At 33.8% G+C, this 22,354-nt stretch overlaps 1 protein-coding gene across 1 annotated transcript in view; it reads left to right on the top strand.

Moving 5' to 3' along the window:
• Nucleotides 1-22,354, top strand: part of HDX (highly divergent homeobox) — a 145,022-nt gene that overhangs the window by 20,081 nt on the left and 102,587 nt on the right. Inside the window, exons 2-3 of the mRNA XM_036305208.1 lie at nt 15,187-15,333; nt 20,720-21,829. Coding sequence (XP_036161101.1) covers nt 15,187-15,333; nt 20,720-21,829 — 1,257 coding nt within the window. The remainder of the gene's footprint in view (nt 1-15,186; nt 15,334-20,719; nt 21,830-22,354) is intronic.

Raw genomic sequence — 22,354 nt, 5'->3', positions numbered from 1 at the left:
GTTCTATTCCTGGTCCGGGCACATGACTCGGTTTTGGGCTTGACCTCCAGTAGGGGATCTGCAGGAGGCAGCCAATCAATGATTCTCTCTCAACATTGATGTTTCTAGCTCTCTCTTTCTCCCTTCCTCTCAGAAATCAATAAAAATACGTTTTTTAAAAGCTGACCACTCTAATATCTGATAAAGATTTCCGAGAAAAACATATTATCAGAAATAAAGAAGTTCATTCATATTAATAAAGGGATCAGTTCATTAGGAGAACATAAAAATCCTAAATATTTAGGAACCTATAACAGAGCTCTAAAATATTTAAAGCAAAAAACTGATAAAACAGAAATCAGAAACAGACTAATTATAAAATTATATTCAGAGATTTTAACATCTTCTCTCAGTAATTACTAGAACAAGTAGAGAGAAAATCAATAACTGTTTAAGACTTGAACAATACTCTCAACATACTCAACCTAATTGACTAGTACACTCCACTCAAAAGGAGTAAGGTGCACATTATTCATGTACATATAATTGATCAACATGAGCTATGTTTGGGGTCATAAAACAAACTATTGAAAGTTTAAAAATTGAAATCACATCAGGGATGTCCCCTGACATAACAGGGATTAAACTAAAAATCAATAAAATAAAGATACCTGGGATATCTCAGGATAATTAGAAACTAAATAACATACTTGTAAGTAACCAATTGGTCAGAGGAGAGCCCCAAGGGAAATTAAGAAGCACTTTGTACTCCGTGAAAATGAATTTGCAACAAATCAAAATATGTGGAATGCAGTTAAATCAGTGCATACAAGTTAATTTAGAGCATTAAAGACATCTTAGAAAAAGAGAAAGTTTGAAAATTTATTATTTGAGCTTCACCAAAATGAACTATTACTGGAAGAGTAAATTAAAACCAAAAAAATAAAAATAACAATAAAACTCATGTAGACGCAGACAACACTTTGGTGATTACCAGAGGGAAAGGGAGGTGGGGAGAGATAGAAGAGGGTAAAGGGAGATAAAATGATGATGGGAGGAAACCTGACTTTATATTGTGAGTGAACACAAAATACAATATGCAGACAATGTATTGTATAATTGTACACCTAAAACCTATATAATTTTATTAACCAATGTCACCCCAATAAACTTAATGTAAAATTAAAACAAAAACAAGCAAAATGAGAAAATAAGAACAGAAGTAAATGAAACAGAATACAGAAATAATAAATAAATGCAATGAAACCAAAAGCTAGATTTTTAAGAAAAGACTTTACAACAGAAAAGAGAGGTGACACAAATTACCATTATCAGTAATGAGGGAGAAAGCATCGCCACAGACTAAACAGACATTAAAAATATATTTATAGTCTATTAAATTTATACCTACAAATTAAACAAACTAAAAGAAATGGACATATTATTTGAAAGACAGAATTACCAATGCTTCTTTGAGAATAAATAACAAGAACTGAGCGCTTTATATCTGTTAATGAAATTGAATTTGCAATTAAAACCCTTCCTTTGAAAAAATCTCCAAGCCCAAATTACTAAACTATTGAATTCTATAAAACAAGGAAGAAATAATATAAAATATATGCTAACTTTTTCAGGAAATAGAAGTGGAGGTAAAACTTTGCAACTCTATATCCCAGACATTGTTCTCGAAGATGGAAAATTAAAAAGGTGAAATTTTGTTCACTGTCCCCCAGAAGCTTATAGTGTAGTGAGATGAAATTAAGGAATTTCTTGTCTCTGTGTCTATCGTGGGGACATAAAATTTGATAGAATGGCTACAATGAACTAGAAGTACAATACATAAATTAAGCAACCATTTCAAAAACGCAAAGAAATGTAGTCCAAAAGCTAATGAATTAAAACATTCTAAAACTATTCAAATAATCCAAATGAATATGGAAAAGGAAAAACAGAACAAAAGCTTAGAAAGACAAACAGAAAACAACTAATAAAATGGTATGCCTAAATCCAGGATTACTAGTAATTACATTAAAAGAAAGTGGTCTAGATACATAAATTGAAAGAGGTATTGTAATATTAAAATTTTAAAACCCAACTATATTCTGTATATAAGGAACTCATTATATATATATATCTATATATATATATATAGATATAGATATAGATATAGATATAGATATAGATATACATATACATATACATATACATATACATATACATATACATATATTATGCAAATTGTCCCCACAAGAGTTCGACCGGGAGACCAGGAGTTCGATCGCTCGCTATGATGTGCGCTGACCACCAAGGGGTGGAGCAGAACGAAGAGAGGCCCAGGCCAGCAGCTGGAAGGAAGGTGCCAGCTGGCATCTGGAAGGCCCCCATCTGCCCTGATCGCTGGCCAGGCTTAGGGATCCTACCTGTGTATGAATTTCATACACTGGATGTGTATTTTTATATATAAACACATAATTTTAAAGCAAAAATGTTAGAAAATTATATACTATGACCGAGTATTCAAAATGGAAGTATATATATTAGTTTCAGACAAATTAGAATATAGAACAAAGGATCGTACAAGGAATAGAGAGGGTTATACCATAATGAATAAAGGGTCAGAGCACCAAAAGGATGTAACAATCTAATTGTGTATGTTCCTCTAACAACAGATCTTTAAAATACACAAGGCAAAACTGATAAAATTAAAAATAGAAACATTTATGTCCTTTATCCATTTTGAGTTTATTTTTGTGTATGGTGTAAGTTGGTGGTCTAGTATCATTTTTTTGCATGTATCTGTTCAATTTTCCCAACACCATTTATTGAAAAGACTGTCTTGTTTCCATTATATGCTCTTGCCTCCTTTGTCAAATATTAATGGAGCATAATGGCTAGTGTTGATTTCTGGGTTCTCTGTTCTGTTCCACTGGTCTATATGTGTTCTTGTGCCACAGTGGCTTTGTAGTATAGTTTGATATCTGGTATTGTGAACCCTCCAACATTGTTCTTCTTCCTCAAGATTGCTGCAGCTATTCAGGATCTTTTTTTATTCCAGATGAATTTTTGGAGAGTTTGTTCTAGGTCTTTGAAGTATGGCATTGGTATTTTAATTGGTATTTTAATGGGGATTGCATTGAATCTGTAAAATTTTTTGGGTAGTATGGACATTTTAATGATGTTGATTCTACCAACCAATGAACAGGGTATATTCTTCCATTTGTTTATGTCTTCCTCTATCTCTTTTCTCAGCGTCCTGAAATTTTCTGAGTACAGGTCCTTTATCTCCTCGGTTAAATTTATTCCTAGGTATCTTAATTTTTTGTTGCAATGATAAGTGGGACTGTTTTTGTTTTGTTTTTTTAGTTTCTCTTTTTATGAGTTCATTATTGGTGTATAGAAAAACCATAGACTGCTGGGTGTTAATTTTGTATCCTGCTACATTGCCGAATTCATTTATTAAGGCCTGTAGTTTTTTGATGGAGTCTTTGGGGTTTTTCTATTTATTAAATGTAAGATGGGAAACCATAAAAATCTTAGAAGAAGCCATAGGCAGCAAACTAGCAGACATTTTTTGTAGCAATATCTTTACTGATATTGGACAATGGAAACTAAGGAGAGAATAAACAAATGGGACTACATCAAAATAAAAAGCTTCTGCACAGCAAAAGAAACCATCAACAAAACAATAAGAAAGCCCACCACATGAGAAAAAAATATTTGCCAATGTTATCTCTGATAAGGGCTTAAGCTCCAAAATTTATAGGGAACTCATACAACTTAACAAAAGGAAGATAAACAATCCAATAAAAAAATGGGCAAAGGATCTAAATAGACATTTTTTGAAAGAGGACATACAAAAGGCCAAGAGACATATGAAAACATGCTCAAAGTCATTAATCATCCAAGAGATGCAAATCAAAACAACAATGAGGTACCATCTCACACCTGTCAGAATGACTATCATCAACAAATCAACAAACGACAAGTGCTGGAGAGGATGCAGAGAAAAGGGAACACTCGTGCACTGCTGGTGGGAATGCAGACTGGTGCAGCCACTATGGAAGACAGTATGGAGTTTCCTCAAAAACCTAAAAATTGAACTTCCACTTGACCCAGTGATCCCCCTTCTAGGAATATATCCCAAGAAACCAGGAACACCAATCAGAAAGGATATATATACCATTATGTTCATAGCAGCACAATTTACAATAGCTAAGATTTGGAAAAAGCCAAAGTACCCATCAGCAGATGAGTGGCTTAGAAAACTGTGGTACATCTACACAATGGAATACTAAGCTGCTATAAAAAAGGAGGAATTCTTACCATTTTCAACAGCATGGATGGAATTGGAGAGCATTATGCTAAGCGAAATAATCCAGTCAGTGAAAGATAAATACCACATGATCTCACTCATTTGTGCGATATAACGATTATAAACTGATGAAAAAAAATAGATACAGAGGCAAAGAAGCATTGAACAGACTGTCCAACTACAGTGGTAGGCAAGGGAGGGTGGTAAGAGATCAACCAAAGGACTTGTATGCATGCACATAAGCATAACCAGTAGACACAAGACACTAGGGGGTGAGGGCATGTGCGGGGGGGTAGGGTGGGTAAGGGAGGCCAAGAGGAGGTCAATGGGGCAAAAAGGGACATACGTACTACAATTTGTAATACTTTAGAACATTTTTTAAAAATGACATTTTTAAAAAAAGAGAAAGAGAGAGAGAGAGCTAGAAACAAACTCAAAATAAATTAAAGTCTTAAATGTTAGACTCAAAACCATAAAAATCCTAAAGAAAAGCATAGGCAGTAAAGTCTTGGATATTTCTTGTAGCAATATTTTTTCTGATATATTACCTCTGGCAAGGGAATAAAAAGAAAAAATAAACAAATGAGACTATATCAAATAAAAACTTTTGCACAGGAAAGTAAACTATCAACAAAATTAAAAGACAACCCACTGAATGGAAGAGGATACTTGTCAATATTATATATATTCTCCAAAATATATAAGGAATTTATGAAACTTAACAATGAAAAAAGGAACACTATTAATTTAAAAATGGGCAAAGGACCTGAATAGTAACTTACACAAAGAGGACATAGAGTTGGCCAATAGACATTTGAAGAGATGCTCGACATCACTAATCATCAGAGAAATGCAAATAAAACCACAATTGGAACACTGGCCCAGTGGCTCAGTTGGTTGTTGTGTTGTCCGATACACCAAAAGGTTGCAGTTTTGATTCCTGGTTATGGCACATACCTAGGTTGTGGGTTGGTATATATGGGATGCAACCCATTGACATTTCTCTTTTATACTGGTATGGATGTTTCTCTCCCTTCCACTCTCTCTAAAATCAATAAACATATCCTCTGGTGAGGATTAAAAAAAACACAATGAAATATCACCTCACATCTTTTACAATGGCTTTCATCAATAAATCAACAAACGAGTGCTGGTGAGGATGTGGAGAAAAGGGAACCCTCGTGAACTGTTGGTGGGAATGCAGACTGGTGCAGCCACTGTGAAAAGCAGTATGGAGTACCTTAAATATTTAAAAATAGAACTGTCCTATGGCCCAGTGTTTCAATTTCTGGGAATTTATCCAAAGAACCTGAAACACTACTTTGAAGGAAGACATGCACGCCTATGTTCATGGCAATGTTATTTACAATAGCCAAGATTTGAAAGCAGCTCAAGTGCCCATTAGTAGATGAGTGGATAAAAAGCTGTGGTACATTTATACATTGCAATTCTACTAAAACCATAAAAAAAATCTTACCTTTTGTAACAGCATGGATGGACCCAGAAATTATGCTAAGTGAAATAAGCCAGTCAGAGAAAGACAAGTACCATATGATTTAATTCATATGTGGATAATGAACAAAATAAACTAACAAACAAAATAGAAACTGACTTATAGACAGAGAACAGATTGACAGCTGTCAGAGGGGAAGAAACTTGCAGAACTGGGTGGAAAAGGTGAAGGGATTAAGGAAAATTTTATAAAAATCATAAACACAGGCAATAATATGGTTATTACCAGAGGGAAAAAGGGGTCGGGGAGAGGAGGTTGAAGAGGATATAAGGAGGATAAATGGTGTTAGAAGGAGACTTGACTTGGGGTGCTGAACACAAAATATAATATACAGATGATGTATTATAGAATTGTACACCTGAAACTTACATAGTTTTCTTAACAAATGTCACCCCAACAAATTCAATAAAAAAGGAAAAATTAAATAGAAATAGACATGTATATAAGTATACTTTGGGACTTCATTATTTTTCTTTCAGTAATTATTAAAATAAGTAATCAGCCCTAGCCAGTTTTGCTCAGTGGATAGAGCATCGGCCTGTGGACTAAAGGATCCCGGGTTTGATTCCAGTCAAGGATATGTACCTTGGATTCAGGCTCCTCCTCCGCCAGGGCCCTGGTCAGGGCTCATGCAGGAGGCAACCAATCCATGTTTCTCTCATATTGATGTTTCTGCCTTTCCCTCTTTCTTCCACTCTCCCTATAAATCAATGGAAAAATATCCTGGGATGAGGATTAACAATAACAACAACAACAACAACAACCAAAAAGCAATCATAAAATCATTAACGATATAAAAGATCTGCCCTAGCTGGTTTTGCTCAGTGGATAGTGTCAGCCTACTGAAGGGTCCAGGGATCAATTCCTATCAAGGGCACATACCAGTTGCAGCATGCAGGAGGCAGCCAATCGATGTGTCTCTCTCACATCACTATTTCTCTCTGTATCTCCCTCTCCTTTCCACTCTCTCTAAAAATCAATAAAAATTATCCTCGAGTGAGGATTAACAATATAACAATAGCAAAAAAAAGATATAGAAGGTCTGAACAATATTATCAACCAACATGAATTAATGGACATTTTTAGTACAGTAGAAGACGCGTTCCTTTCAAATATGTATAGAACAGTTTTTAAAAGAAACCATAACATAAACTTTGGTCCATAACATAAACTTTGCAAATTTTAAAACAATTGGAGTTATATAAAGTATGTTCTCTAACTGTAGCCAAATGAAATCGATAACAAAGATATCTTGGAAATTCTTAAATATTTTAATTAAACTATAAACAAAGGAGAATAGAAAATATTTTAATTGGAATTACAATTTAGATGCATCTTATCTCATCATAGTTTTGATGTGTATTTCCCTGCTAACTAATAGTGTTAAGCATCTTTTCATATATCTCTAGGGCATTTGTATGTTTTCTTCAGAAAAGTATGTTCAAGCCCTTTTACCATTTTTTTTAATTAAGCAACTAGATGTTTTTGTTTTTGTTTTTCTCTATTGAGTTGTAGGAGTTCCTTATATATTTGATATACTTTAAAAACTAATCCCTTATCAGACATATGGCTTGAAATATTTTCTCCCATTTCATAAATTACCTTTTAATTTTGTTGATTGTTTCTTTTGCTGTGCAGAAGATTTTTAGATTTATGTAGTCTCACTTACCTAGTTTTGCTTTTGTTGCCTATACTTTTGATGTGATGTTCAAGAATCATTGGCAAGACAAATGTCCAGAAGTTTTGTTTCTTTTTTCCTATGCTTCCTTCTAGAAGTTTTTAGCTTCAGGTCTTATGTTTAAGTCTTTAATTTACTTTAAGTTGATTTTTTTATGAATAGTGTTCACACCTGTCTGGATAGTTATTATTAAAAAGCCAAAATATAACAGGTTTTGTCAAGGTTGTGGATAAATTGGAACCCCTGTACATTGTCGGTGGGGAAGCAAAAATGTTCAGGAACTATGGAAAGCTGTATGGAGATAGTTGATAAATTAAAAATAGAACTACTGTATGATCTAGCAATACCACTATTGGATATTATATTAAAAGTATTGAAATCAGGATCATACAGAAGTATCTGCACTATCATGTTTATTGCAGCACTATATACAATAAGCACAATATGGAAACAAAATGTCCATTTACAGACGAACAAAGAAAATGTATATACATACAGTGGAATATTATTTGGCCTTCAAAAGGGAAATTATGCCATTTGAAACAACAGACATCAATTTGTAGGATACTATTCTGAGTGAAGTAAGCAAGTCAGTGGACACATAGTGCACGATTCAACTTGTATGAGGGCTGCAAAATAGTTAAACTCACAGAAACAGAGAAAGCCATAGTGGTTACCAGGAGATAGAGAGTGAGGAAAATGGGGAGTTGTTATTCAATAGATATACAGTTTCAGTTATGCTGAATGAATAAGTACTAGAGATCTTCTGTACAACATAGTAGCTACAAGTTAACACTATTGTTTTGCACACTTCAAAATTTGTTAACAGGTTAGATCTCCTGTTAAGTGTTCTTACCACAGAACAAATAGATAATCCATGGGATACAAAGAAACTCTGGGTGGTGTTAGATATGTTGATTACTTTGATTATGATGATTGTATCATTGGTTTTTGCATACCTCATCAAATTGTGGCCTTTAAATATGTACAGCTCTTTGTATATCAATTTTGCTTTGATAAGTCTGTTAAAAATTGCAGCCTACCAAAATTCGCCAAAGCCATCCTTAGCCGTAAACTTTTATTATTAATTGATGAAATTTAAAAACAGAAGACCAAAGATCAACAATCTAAGCTTTCATCTTAAAAAAAAAAAAACAAAAAACTAGAAAACTAATAGAAAATTTAAGCCAAATTAGCAACATGAAGAGAATAGTAAAGATAAGGACAAAATTCAACGAAAATGAAGACAGATAAACAACTGACCAAATTCAATGAAACCAAAAGCTACCCATTTCAGAAGGTCAATAAAAGTCACCCTAGCAGGTTTAGCTCGATGGATAGAGCCTTAGCCTATGAACCAAAGGGTCCTGTGTTCGATTCTGGTCAAGAGCACATGCCTGGGTTGCAGGCTTGATTTCCAGTTCGGGGGCATGCAGGAGACAGTCAATCAATGATTCTCTCTCGTCATTGATGTTTCTATCTCTCTCTCTCCCTCTCCTTTCTTCTCTGAAATCAATAAAAATGTTTAAAAAAATAAAGTGATAAGTCCTTGGCCAAACTGACCAAGACAAATAATAGGGAAGAAACAAACTGCCAACCTCAATAAGAAAAAGGTGCATCTCAACTGACCCTATAGCCAAAAGAATAATAATAAAATAGTATAAAAAACTTTACACTTTAAATACAGAGACTTAGATAAAATTGACTAATTCTTTGAAAAACACAAATTACCAAAGCTTACTCAAGAAGAAACAGATATAACCAGAATAACACAAATATATAATTTTTAGTTTAAAACTTTCCAACAAAGAAAGTTCCAGGCTCAGATGGCTTCATTGGTACAGAAAATTTTTGTGACCATGAATTAAACATTAGATATGGCACTAAAACCACAATTCATTTGCCATTTGAACCAGCCATCCCACTCTCGCAATATATCTTAAGGAACCCAAAATACCAATCAGAAAGAATATATGCACCCCTCTGTTCGTAGCAATGTTATTTACAATAGCTAAGATCTGGAAACAGCCCAAGTGCCCATTAGTGAGTGAGTGGATTACAAAGCTGTGGTACATTTACACAATAGATAGAATATTATCTAACTGTAAAAAGAAGAATTTCTCACCCTTTGTGACAGCATGGTTGAACCTGGAAAGTATTATGCTGAGTGAAACAAGCCAGTCAGTGAAAGACATATCACATGATCTTACTTATATGTGGAATCAAATGAGCATAATATACTGATGAACAAAATAGAACCAGAGGTATGGATGAATAGAATAGGCTGAAAAATCTTGGCAGGGAGACAGGAGGAGGTTAACCAAAGAACCTATATACATACTAGAGGCCTGGTGTACAAAAGTCATGCACGGGAGGTTCTCCTTAGCCCAGCCTGAACCCTCTCCAATCAGGGACCCCTCGGGGGATGTCCGACTGCTGGTTTAGACCTGATCCTGGGGATCGGACCTAAACTGGCAGTCGGACATCCCTCTCACAATCCTGGACTGCTGGCTCCTAACCGCTCACCTGTCTGCCTGCCTGATCGCCCATAACTGCCCCCCCCCTGCCAGCCTGCTCACCCCTAACCACCTCTGCCTGCCAGCCTGATCATCCCTCACTGCCCCCCTGCTAGACTGATCACCCCTAACTGCCTCTGCCTGCCAGCCTGATTGCCCCCAACTGCCTCCCCCCCTGCCGCTGGCCTGGTTGTCCCTCACTGCCCCCCCTGCCAGCCTGGTCGCCCCATGCAGCCTGCTACTCATTCATTTGTAGCCCCTCACTAAACCCCTGCCGGCCTGGTCGCCCCACGACCTTTTGGTTGTGATACTTTGGTTGTGAAATTTAAAAAAGAAAAAGAATACACTTGATTTATCAATATCATAGCAGCACAATTTATAATAACTAAGATTTGGAAACAGCCTAAGTGCCCATCAGCAGATGAGTGGATTACAAAGCTGTGGTACATCTACACAATGGAATATCATGCTGCTGCAAAAGGAAAGAACTCTTGCCCAGCTGAATGTGGCTCAGCAGTTGAGCATCGACCCAGGAAGCAAGAGGGCACCAGTTCAATTTCCGGTCATTGCATATGCCCAGGTTGTGGGCTCGATCTCCAGTGGGGGGCATGCAGGGAACAGCCAATCAATGATTCTCTCTCATCATCGATGTTTCTATCTCTCTCTCCGTCTCCCTTCCTCTCTGAAATCAATAAAAATATATTTGGGGGAAAAAGAAAGAAACCTTACCATTTGCAACAGCATGGATGGACCTAGAGAGCATTATGCTGAGTGAAATAAGTCAGAGAAAGATGAGTATCACATGATCTCACTCATTTGTGGAATATAATGAACAACATAAACTGATGAACAAAAATAGATCCAGAAACATAGAAGTATTGAACAGTCCATCAAACCTCATATGGAAGGCAAAAGAGGGTGGGAAGGGGGGGTAAGAGATCAACCAAAGGACTTGTATGCATGCATATAAGCATAACCAATGGACACAGACAATGGGGGGATGGATGAGGGCCTGTGCTGGGAGGTGGGAGTGGGCTGGGAGAGACCAATTAGGGAAAAAAGAGACATATGTAATACTTTCAACAATAAAGAATTAAAAAAGAAAAAAACTTGTTTGGGAAATACACTGTTAATAATATAAGACGACAAACCAAAAGCAGGGAGAAAATATTTGCAAGTCATATTTCTGATGACGTGTACACAGAATATGTAATAAACCCTAGCAACTCAATAATACCTAAGCAAACAATCAAGTTCAAAAATTTGCAAAATATTTGGACACTTCTACAAAGAAGACATATAGATTGCAAATAAGCTTATTAATAGATTCTCAACATCATTAGTCACTAGGAAAATGCAAATTAAAACCATAATAATAATATACAATTATACATATATTAGAATGGCTAATTTCAAACAAATATGATAAATGCTGGTGAGGAGATTAAAAAAACACAGATACTTCATAGAATATTATGGAGAAAAATATTGTGTACTTTTGAACACAAGCTACTTTTTAAAACAGTTTAACAGTTTCTTATAAAGTCAAGTATATACTTACCATATGTCTTAGCAATTACAATCCAGAGTATTTGCTCAAGAGAAATTAAACCTTATTTGCAGAGCTAAACCTCCATATAAATGTTTTTAACAGCTTTATTAATAATAGCCAAGTACTTGAAAAAGACCAAATGTCCATTGATGGATTAATGGATAAATCATGGTACGGTACATCCATACAATGGAATACTACTCTGAAATTTTAAAAAAAGTACTGATACATACAACACAGGTAAATATCAAATGCATTGTGGTCAATGAAAGAAGCTAGTTTCAGTAGAATACATATGTGTAACTCCATTATTATGGCATTATATAAAATTAAAATTATAGAAACAGATTAGTGGTTGCCAGGGCCTGGGTGGCTGGAGGGATTGATTATAAAGAAGCAGCATTAAGGAATTATTTTGGAGTGATAGAATTGTTTTGTGTTTTTATGGTGGAAGTGGTTTCATGACTACTGTATATATTTGTCTTAACTCATAAAACTATACACCAAAAGAGTGATATTTACTGTATGTAAATTTAAAGATGAATAATAATGGATTAAAAGGACAATGTAAATAGAGACATATTGGCCAAGATAAAGATAATCAAGGTGTTATATTAACCTAGGCTTAACTCTTTAAAAACAGTAACAAAAACACAATGGCTTATACACACTTCAAATTTTTATTGTTGGAAAGAATGTGTAATATTTGAATTGAATTTTATGAAATCCCCATTTTAATATCAAATTTTCCAAGAATGAGTACTTATGAGTAAAATATTTTGGTACTTTCCAATTAGTTAACCAGTTAAGACATTATTATCGCTTCTCGGCCTTTTGGCTAAGATCAAGTGAAGACATTATTAGGGCATTATTAGAGCAGATTTTAAGTATGACAATAATGTTATATAGGAATTTATCTGATATATACCCATGTGAAAATATATCCTTAGCTACCAGGAACTTCGAAGGAGGTAGTCCTTCCTAGAAACTATTTTTTAAGTACTTCTGAAGCAATAAATCTAAAATATGTTACTCATTGTTCTCCTTGTTTGAATACAATATACTGAGCATAATTTAATGTTTTCTCAATGGCTAAAGGTCCTCATTAAAACATCAAATTTTAAAGCTTAGAGCAATCTAACAAATCCCATCCTGAATATTATAAACAAAAGGGCCTAGTCATACTTAAAAATGTAAATATACATTACAACTGTAACATACTTTACAATTTAAGAAAAATCAGTTTGCATATTCCAAATGATTGGACCAATCCAGACTGGAAAGTAAAATAAGTCATATAATCTAATATTTTATAGACTAGAAAATGGATGCTCATAGAAATTAAGTTATTTACCCAATATACCATAGTGGAGCTGAGAGTAGGTCACAGGTTGTCTTATTCTTGTGGGATGGCATGTGCTGAGTGGGTGGTGCAGTGCAAAGAGTAAATCTTGGGGTAAAGCTAAATGACTTATTTCATCATTTAATCCCTTAATTCAGTTACCTTCCCTACCCCAAACCAGTGGACCTCCATTTTTATGAAACCAGTGGATTATTATTTTATCTACCACATATATGACCCCAACTTTTAAATGGAAGGTTTTTACAACTCTTTTATTTTTTGTGAAAATGATTAAAAGTTTTGGTAGTATAGTCATTCAATATTGTTCCACTTAATAGACCAAGATAACTAGGGTGGATGGAGGTAATGATAAATTATCTTGCTTATAAGGGTTTGTCTACTTGCTGTAATTTGAAAGAAAAAATAGTAGATCTTTTGAGTGAAGTGGACTTCCTGATGTTGCTACTGAATTTAAGGGAAAACTAAAAAGTTTACACTATTGTTAGAATTGTTGACTCCAGAAATCTGTTTAGTACTGGTTACCTATATTTGGCTGTTAGTGACAAAGGACCTGCTGTGCTTTTAAAGATTCATATCACATTTGGGTAAATGTAGCAGTTTTAGCCAGCCAATAGAAAAGCATTCCTATATTATTAGTTCAGGTATCATCACACCTGGAGATCCCCCATATCTTGCACTCTAGGCTTTTTATGGTATTAGAGCCCTGCAGAAAATGATCAGACCCTTTGCCTTGATTATGAATCAGTAAATTGTAGTTTATTCCCCTCCTCAGAACTCATTCCAAAGTTCTTTGCATCTAAATCCACACCAGATGAATCTTTTCGCTTATTTGACTTCCATCTTTTGTCTCAACAAAAAACAACATGCTCTGAAAGCTGGCAGTCATAATAGTAGATATTGCTTTGATGGATGCTGTCCTCTGGACCCAACATCTTTGAAAATTGGACAGATTTCAGATAAAAGGTTTATACTTTTACATGGGTAACCCTTCAGAAAATTAGTGGAGTTATTTGTTTCTGAGTGTTCCAGGAAGAAACTCTACTCTCATCTTTCTGGGGCCCTCTCTAATATCTGACTTTCTTTCATCAGGTCTCTAGACATTAGATAGGAAGATGTTTGTATGGGCAAGAAAGAAAGTTGGGTATATAAATGCAAAGGATTGCTATATGACTCTCTTTAATTTATTTATGAGATGGCTTTGTAATTTAAAATATTCAGACAAAGGGAAGTTAATTTTTATGTCAGTGTACTTGGCTTTTTTCCATACCTATTATACTAGAATGATTTCTATTTTGTTTGGCTTATAGGGTTGTTATTTTTATTGTTGCTGTTTTTTGTAATTTTGAGAGACACTTTCCTTGGGAAGGGTTTTTTTTTTTTCTGACTGTCAACTTTTAGCAATAATTTCAGTGTGACAGCTTTTAACAAGAACCTAAAATGCCTTAATCTAATTATTAATATTTTATACAAAATGCACTACAAGAATTTATCATTTTTAGAAAGAGTTTGACCTGCCTTTTACTTCTGATATTACCAAAGTTGTTTTCTCTTAATATTAAGTGTGTTACATATTGATGAGAAGAATAAAGTGTTTTATAAATTTCTCTTATCTAATTATGATGGTATTAATTTAATTAAAAGGTGTATAGTTTTTATATGGGTTTTTTTAGTAAAATGTACATGATTTTGATTCTTAGTTTGTATACTATATAGTTATTAAAAATAATTGTTTTAGTATCGCCTAAAGCAATTTTCACAGTCAGTAAAACTTCTTGTTTATTTTTAAGCTTTAAAAAGGGGGTTTGTTTTAATATATAAAAAGAACCCTTTTACCCAGAAAGAAAGAAAAAGAAGACACTTTTTTGTTCCAGAGCACAGCTTCTGGCTATACGACATATACCAGATGCCTTGCTTGACAAAGAACAGTGAGTGTCCCTGTTGATAATTGACCACGTATGGCTACCACCATCTCTGGCTTTATTAGCCATAAATATTTATTTCAGTGAAAGACACTATCCAGATAAGGCTTTCATTTTATTGTCTTTAATGTTGGTGTTTTTTTCTAAGCAAATTCAATGTATTTCCATTATGTATAATTTTTCAGTGAGAACCTGTCTCCCTTTGGCACACAGATTTTTGCCCACTAATGGGGATTAATTGACTTTAAAATATCTTGCAGCTTCAAAGCACTGAAATTGTTTTTTAAAAACTTGCAAATTCTACACATACACAGTTTTTATTCCAATTTTCAGAGTATCTTCTTTTATTTTTAGATGAATCTACGTTCTGTATTTACTGTAGAACAACAAAGGATTTTACAGCGTTATTATGAAAATGGAATGACAAATCAAAGTAAAAATTGCTTTCAGCTAATATTACAGTGTGCACAGGAGACTAAGCTGGACTTCAGTGTAGTCAGGGTAAGTATTGAGGTCTCACATTCTTGAATTTATAGCTTTTTATTACAAGTTATAATTGCTTAATATAAGAAAAACTATCAGGGTATGAAGTCACTAACTTTATAAAGAGCTTCATTTCCCTGGTATATTAATTTTAAAATAGACCAAGCTAATTATTTAGTATGTATTTGTTTCTATGAATACCTTGAAGAAACTAAAAATAATTTGCATTAAACATATCTTTAAATATCCCAGTTCTTCGAACTAACGAATACCTCTAAAATTAGTTGTTGACTTTATGCTGCCTTTAACCTATAACTAATATAGATATATAACCCTACAAAATCCTATCAGTAAAACAGCTATTTACTGAGGGACTATTATGTATCTAGCATATTTTCTTTTATCTAAAAACAAGAAAAAAGGAATATTTTTAGGCATTTATAACTTGAGTATTTTTGTCTTTTTAGGAAAATCTAGACTTTCTTATGGATATTTCCTCTGTCTTTTAATTAAAACGTATGCATTTTAATCGGTTAGCAAGTAAAGGACAAGAAATCACATGGGAGGAAATGTTTCTTTATCACAATCATATTCATCTGTAAAAATCAGAGCTGTTGCCGAAACCGGTTTGGCTCAGTGGATAGAGCGTCAGCCTGTGGACTGAAAGGTCCCAGGTTCGATTCCGGTCATGGGCATGTACCTGGGTTGCGGGCACGTCCCCTGTAGAAGATGTGCAGGAGGCAGCTGATCGATGTTTCTCTCTCATCGATGTTTCTAACTCTCTATCTCTCTCCCTTCCTCTCTGTAAAAAATCAATAAAATATATTTTTTTAAAAAAAATCAGAGCTGTCAAACATTTGAGAAGGCAATGAGAAGGTGATAGAGAGGAGGCAAGAGATAAATCTATCAGAACTAGTCACAGATTTTACTGAGTGCATAGATCCTTTTATGTTTGTCTGGACATGCTACAAATCCTGCTGGTGTGAAACCTTAGGGATTTAAATATTAGCAGCTTTCCCATCCTTGTCATCATCAGGTTAATTTGGGAAAGAGAAAGAATGTCTTTTTTCAATTATTTTTCTCTCAGAGGAACTTTCAAAGACCATAAATATAAAAAATATCCTGATAAGCAAACTTATTTGGGAAATAAATTTCTTAAAAACTAAATGATGTGTTCATCTTCAAATAGGAAATTGTGCCACCAATTCTAGGGGTGTGGGGATATTCAGGATATCTATTACTTACTGGCTGAGATCAACCATCATAAACTAGAATTTTTTTCCTATTGATAGCTTAAAATTCCCTATTTGAAATGCCTTTAGTGAACTTGAGAGAAAAAATGTTTATTTGCTTTAGAAAAATAATATAAAGTGCATAATATTTCAAATTGATGAGATTTCACTTTATAAGTACAAACTCATTCCCCCCACACCCATGGTAACTTCTTTCTTCCTTCCCTTTTTTCCCCATTTTATTTTACCATTGCTTTAAAGTGAAATGCCTTCTTAGGCAGCTTCTTTGTGGACTGTGACCTCTCATATTTCCAATTTGTTATTGAATCTTTCCTAATAACTTACTGATTGTACTTGAATATTGAGAGTGTTGAAACACACAGATTTATATTTATGCTTCAAATGATGTGAAATCTAAAACAAACAATATAAATAAAAAGAAATAAGTTCATAGAATGTAGGCTTACAAGTAAAATGTTATATAAATCATAAGGAATTGTGTCAAACAGGTTCATTCTCTCTGTTGTAGGAGAGCGTACAGAAATTTGGTCTTCCAAATGTAAATTCCAACACAATTTTGGTGGCTTTTCTAGTCAGATAAAAAAGGAGTTCTTTATCGACTCATCATCCACAGCCTCCCCGGCCCCCAGTATTTTGCTTGGTCTGTATGTTCTTTTGAAGCATAACTTACTTTTCTTGTTTATAATATAGTGTTTGTTGTGGTTTTCTTCATTTTACTAAACATGATCTTAATGTAAATAGAGTTTAAAAGGTTAAAATATCCATGCAAAAATAAATATGATGGGATAATGGTATAGGCAAACAAAGAGGAAGGTCTAAAAAAACGGAAAATAAGTTGGGAATTTCTAAGAGAAAACTGAAAAGAATCTTATGGACACTGAGGATTGATAACCCTGGTATCTTTCTACTTTTTATCTTGTATCACTTTCCTAGTCCAAATCCCAAATTAACATATCTATTTGACCTATTTTTTCTCTCACACCAATAAAGCCTTTGGAAAGAAAAATAATGTATATTCTATAAGCACTGGTAAATTTTGGATTCTGTAAGTGAATGACTTTTAGGAAAAAGTTTTTCAGTTATTTGGAACCTTCAGACAATGAATTTTCTTTATTTTTAACATTTTAAGTGGACAACATTTTTAATACATACTTTATCACTTTACCTCAGTAGAGAATATTGAAAATAATTAAATCCTTACTTTTTGACTCAGAGTTTTATTATGGAAATCAATTATTGAACTGTGCTCACATAATAATGCTCACAATATGCTAAGGTGTATGTGGTGACTTTCTCCTTTACTAAAAAACACCAGTCTAATGATTTCTCACATCAGTTCTTGTGTGTGTGTATGTGTGTGTGTTTCCTTCTCCTTTTTAGTGAGCAATATGCATTTAGTAAACATTCTTAGTTTTGGTGCTAACAAAGTGTCCCAAAAAGCAAACTCAATCCCAAGTCCGACATATTTGTGATTTCTAACTTATTATAGATTAGAATACCAAGTTTGGTAAATCCTATATAATAAAATATGCAAATTGTCCCCTCGACCGGGAGTTCAATTGGGAGTTCAACCAGGGAGTGGGGCCGGCCGACTAACTGCCTATGGCCCCTCACCCTGGCCATCCTGCCCCAATTGGGGGCTGGCCAACAGGATCCCATCTGTGCACGAATTCATGCACCAGGCCTCTAGTTATATATAAAACAAAATAAGATGGGTTTTAAGGTCAGGGGTTGTTTCAGTAAAATACATGGATCTTGTTACATCTATGTTATCTGCCTTCTGAGTTTAGATAGCTGAGTGTCCTATGCACATGATATTCTACTGAATTTTATTTTGTGATGGGTAGATAATATAAATACCTAGGGATTTATGTAAAAAATATTTGCACTATCTAAGTCAGTCATAAATTAACAATGCACTGGGATCACTCTTAAACTTCTGTGTTAGGGTAGGTATTCTGATATTGTGATGAGAACATGGTAGGCTATTTATTTGTTTTCTCAGAAATATTGCAGAGCTGCCCTTCCAATGTAGTAGCTCTTGAGTTCACATTTTACCAGTTCACTATGCTTTTGTGTTTATAATTTTAAAATGTAATGCTTATATATTTTTATAAAAATTATGTCTCATAATTATTTTGCATATTTTTTCATACTTGAAAAGCCATATCACAATTATTTATTTGGAATATTTGTAAAATTTACCTTTTGAACCATACATCAAAATTATTAGTATCCAAAAACATTTCTTTTTAGATATTTCTCTTGAGTATACACTTTAAAACTTTCTAGATTTTCTCCCCTGTCTCCTTCATTTGTCCCTCTGCTTATAATTCTCACTTCTGCATTTAGTAAAACTAAATCAGAGTTGACCTTTAAAATTTTCACAGCCTCATGTAAAGTAAAATGGAGCCATCTCAGTTCCTGGAACATTTTATTTATTAGAGAAATATTAATTACAAAAGTATAAAATGGCCACCAGAGATGACCATTTCAGGAATTTCTCACCATAGTGGAAGAAGAATGTTTTGAGAACAGAAAATTGATTTTAAATTCTGGTGGCAGGTCACTTAGCATTTCTAAACCTCAGTTTCTTCACTTACATAATTTTAAAATAACACCTAGCAAAGGAGATAATATCTATAAAAACATATGATGGGTACTTAATACATGATAGCTTTTATTTATAGTATTGGAGCAACATTAATATAGCTTATAGTATAAAAAGCATAGCGAATTGGATAATTTTTGTGGTCTTCTAAAACTTTTGGTCACACAAAAGGTAACTGAATATTAAATTTACCCTACACCATATCCGTGTGAAGCTAGTTCATTTAATGTTTTAACTTATTTATTTTTTAAGAATTCTTAATAGATAAATGTGTTTTGGTAGCTTATAATCTGGTGTACATTTTGAAATAATTATAGAGTTTATTGATCACATTATGGAATGAAATATTTCTTATTGCACATTTTAAGAAGAATCATGATTCAACGTAATAATACTAAGATTATTATAATACATTATTTATATAAAAGTACATTTTTGTAATCAATTCCTGAATGCCAATCACCAGTGTTATTTTATTAATAATATACATTTCTGTTTATAAAAGCAATACATATTTACAGCATAACATTTGGTAAGGAGAGAAAAGTGTAAAGAAAATAACTACCATAAATTAATGACAAACAGAAAAATATTTGCAACTTATGACAAAGTGTTGCTACCTTTAGTATAAAATTGCTCCTATAAATCAATTTAAAAAACAAATACCCAATATAAAAATAAGTAAAGGTAATGGATAAGCTATTCTATCAAAGCAATAGAATAACCATAGAAATTTAAATCAAAACAGCAATTATATACCTCTTATTAACTCCTGGAGTACAAAGAACCACAAAAAGAAAATGCGAAGTCTTGGTAAGGTTGTGGAGAAAGCAGAACTCTTATAAATACATGGCAGGGTAATTTGAAAATATCAAAAAGCACAACAATTTCTTTCTAGAATAACATTCTAACAGACCAATAGCACAAGGATTACAATGATGTGTGTTGTAGTATGTTTTATAATAGTGAATATTTATAAAAATAACCTAAATATCTAGCAATATTAAATTAACCAAGTTATAAAATATTAATAGAAGAAAAAATTTTTAACCTGAAAATTGCAAGTATATATTTGTTTAACACTATCACAAGCATTTTCCAATAACATTAACTACCTTAACTATGCTTCCAATTTTTCATTATTATAAAGAAACATATGATGAACGTCATTAGATACAAACTTATATACATCTATGATTATTTTTAGGATAAATTCACAAAAGTGGATTTACTAGGTCAAAGGATATAAACATTTTTAAAGTTCTTTCTATGGATAAATTAATTGGTTGGGTTTTGAGGACAGGAGCAACAATACAATTCCATTATCAAAGTTCCTTGGTATTTATTAAATACGAGTCCCTGATCATTCTGACCTTATACTTTAGTTATTTTTAATTTTATTATATCTCTTTTTTTCCTTTAATTTGTATAGGCCTTGGTTCTCTGATAAATGGAAATGCAATTTATCATACAGAAATCGTTTTACCTTGTCTTTTTTGTTAAGAAATTTTCTATAACATATTTTTTTTTGTTCTTCCAGACGTGGGTCGGCAATAAGAGAAGAAAAATGAGCAGTAAAAATTCTGAATCAGGAGCAGCAACGACAGGAACTATTCCTGGTACCTCTTTGGCAGCTCCAGACATTACAGTAAGAAATGTGGTTAATATTTCTCAACCCTCAAGCCAACAGTCTTCTTGGTCATCTGCCAATAATGATGTCATTGTGACTGGAATATATAGTCCAGCCAGTTCATTAAGTAAGCAAGGGACAACCAAATATACAAATACACAAATTACGGAAGCACATAAAATCCCCATTCAGAAAACGGCCAGTGAAAATGGTACCGAGTTTCAGCTGCACATTCCTGTTCAAAGACAAGTAGCACACTGTAAAAATGCCTCTCTGCTCTTGGGTGAAAAAACGATTATTTTGTCAAGACAAACAAGTGTTCTAAATGCTGGAAACTCAGTGTACACAAAGAAAAACTACGGAAGCTCTTCAATGCAAGCCTCTGATATTATGGTACCTCAAAAGCCATCTGTGTGCCACCGACCTTGCAAAATTGAACCAGTTGGAATTCAAAGGCCATATAAGCCTGAACACACACGTCTAACATCACATAACTTATGTGGGCAAAAGCCACCTATTAGAGATCCTTACTGTAGAACACAAAACTTAGAAATCCGTGAAGTATTTTCATTGGCAGTTAGTGATTACCCCCAGAGAATTCTGGGAGGAAATCCTCCACAGAAGCCTAGTTCAGCAGAAGGAACTTGTTTGTCCATTGCAATGGAGACTGGAGATGCTGATGATGAGTATGCCAGAGAGGAGGAGTTAGCATTGATGGGAGCACAGATACCAAGCTACTCAAGATTTTATGAAAGTTGCAGTTCCCTTCGAGCTGAGAACCAAAGTACAGCTTTGCCAGGACCAGGAAGAAATATGCCAAATTCACAGATGGTGAATATTAGAGACTTGTCAAACAATGTACTATATCAAAACAGAGACTACCATTTGACACCACGGACCTCATTACATACAGCATCTACAACAATTTACAGTAATACAAATCCACCACGGAATAATTTTTCTTCACATTTTGCATCATCAAACCAATTGAGGTTATCACAAAACCAAAACAATTACCAGGTAATGTGTAAGTTTGTTATATAAAGGTTTTAAAAACCATTGTTTGGTATAAAAAGCTGTGTTGGTATCCAGTTAGACTTGAGACCTGGATCCCCTAATTCAAATTTTGAAGTCATTTGAGATTTTTTTTTGCTTCACAATGGTGGTTTGGGGTCAACTCTTTGAAGAATCTTGCACTTTTTTGGTCATGTTTAATTATGTTGAATTTTTCTTCATGGAATATAATAATTTTTATAACACGCAGCTTTCTCCTGACATTTAAAATTATTTGACCAGCAAATAGTAATCTTATGGGAAGCAATGCATTTGCCATCACTAAGATAGAACTAAATTGGCTACATTCATCCCCTTGAACATAGATTATTCCTATAATGGTTTTACTTGTAGTGTGAGATGTCACTAGATGAGTGGTGCTTCCCCTGGGTACATTGTCAGGGAAGTCAATCATTTCTCTAGGTGATGATGGCTGGGAAGTCAGAGCCTGCTGTAACTAAGCCAACTCCTTTTTATAAAAGGAAGTGCTTT

This window comes from Myotis myotis, unplaced genomic scaffold (assembly GCF_014108235.1).
Source record: "Myotis myotis isolate mMyoMyo1 unplaced genomic scaffold, mMyoMyo1.p scaffold_m19_p_4, whole genome shotgun sequence".
NCBI lineage: Eukaryota > Metazoa > Chordata > Mammalia > Chiroptera > Vespertilionidae > Myotis > Myotis myotis.
The sequence above is the reverse complement of the archived record's forward strand: the minus strand, read 5'-3'. Positions and strand labels throughout refer to the sequence as shown.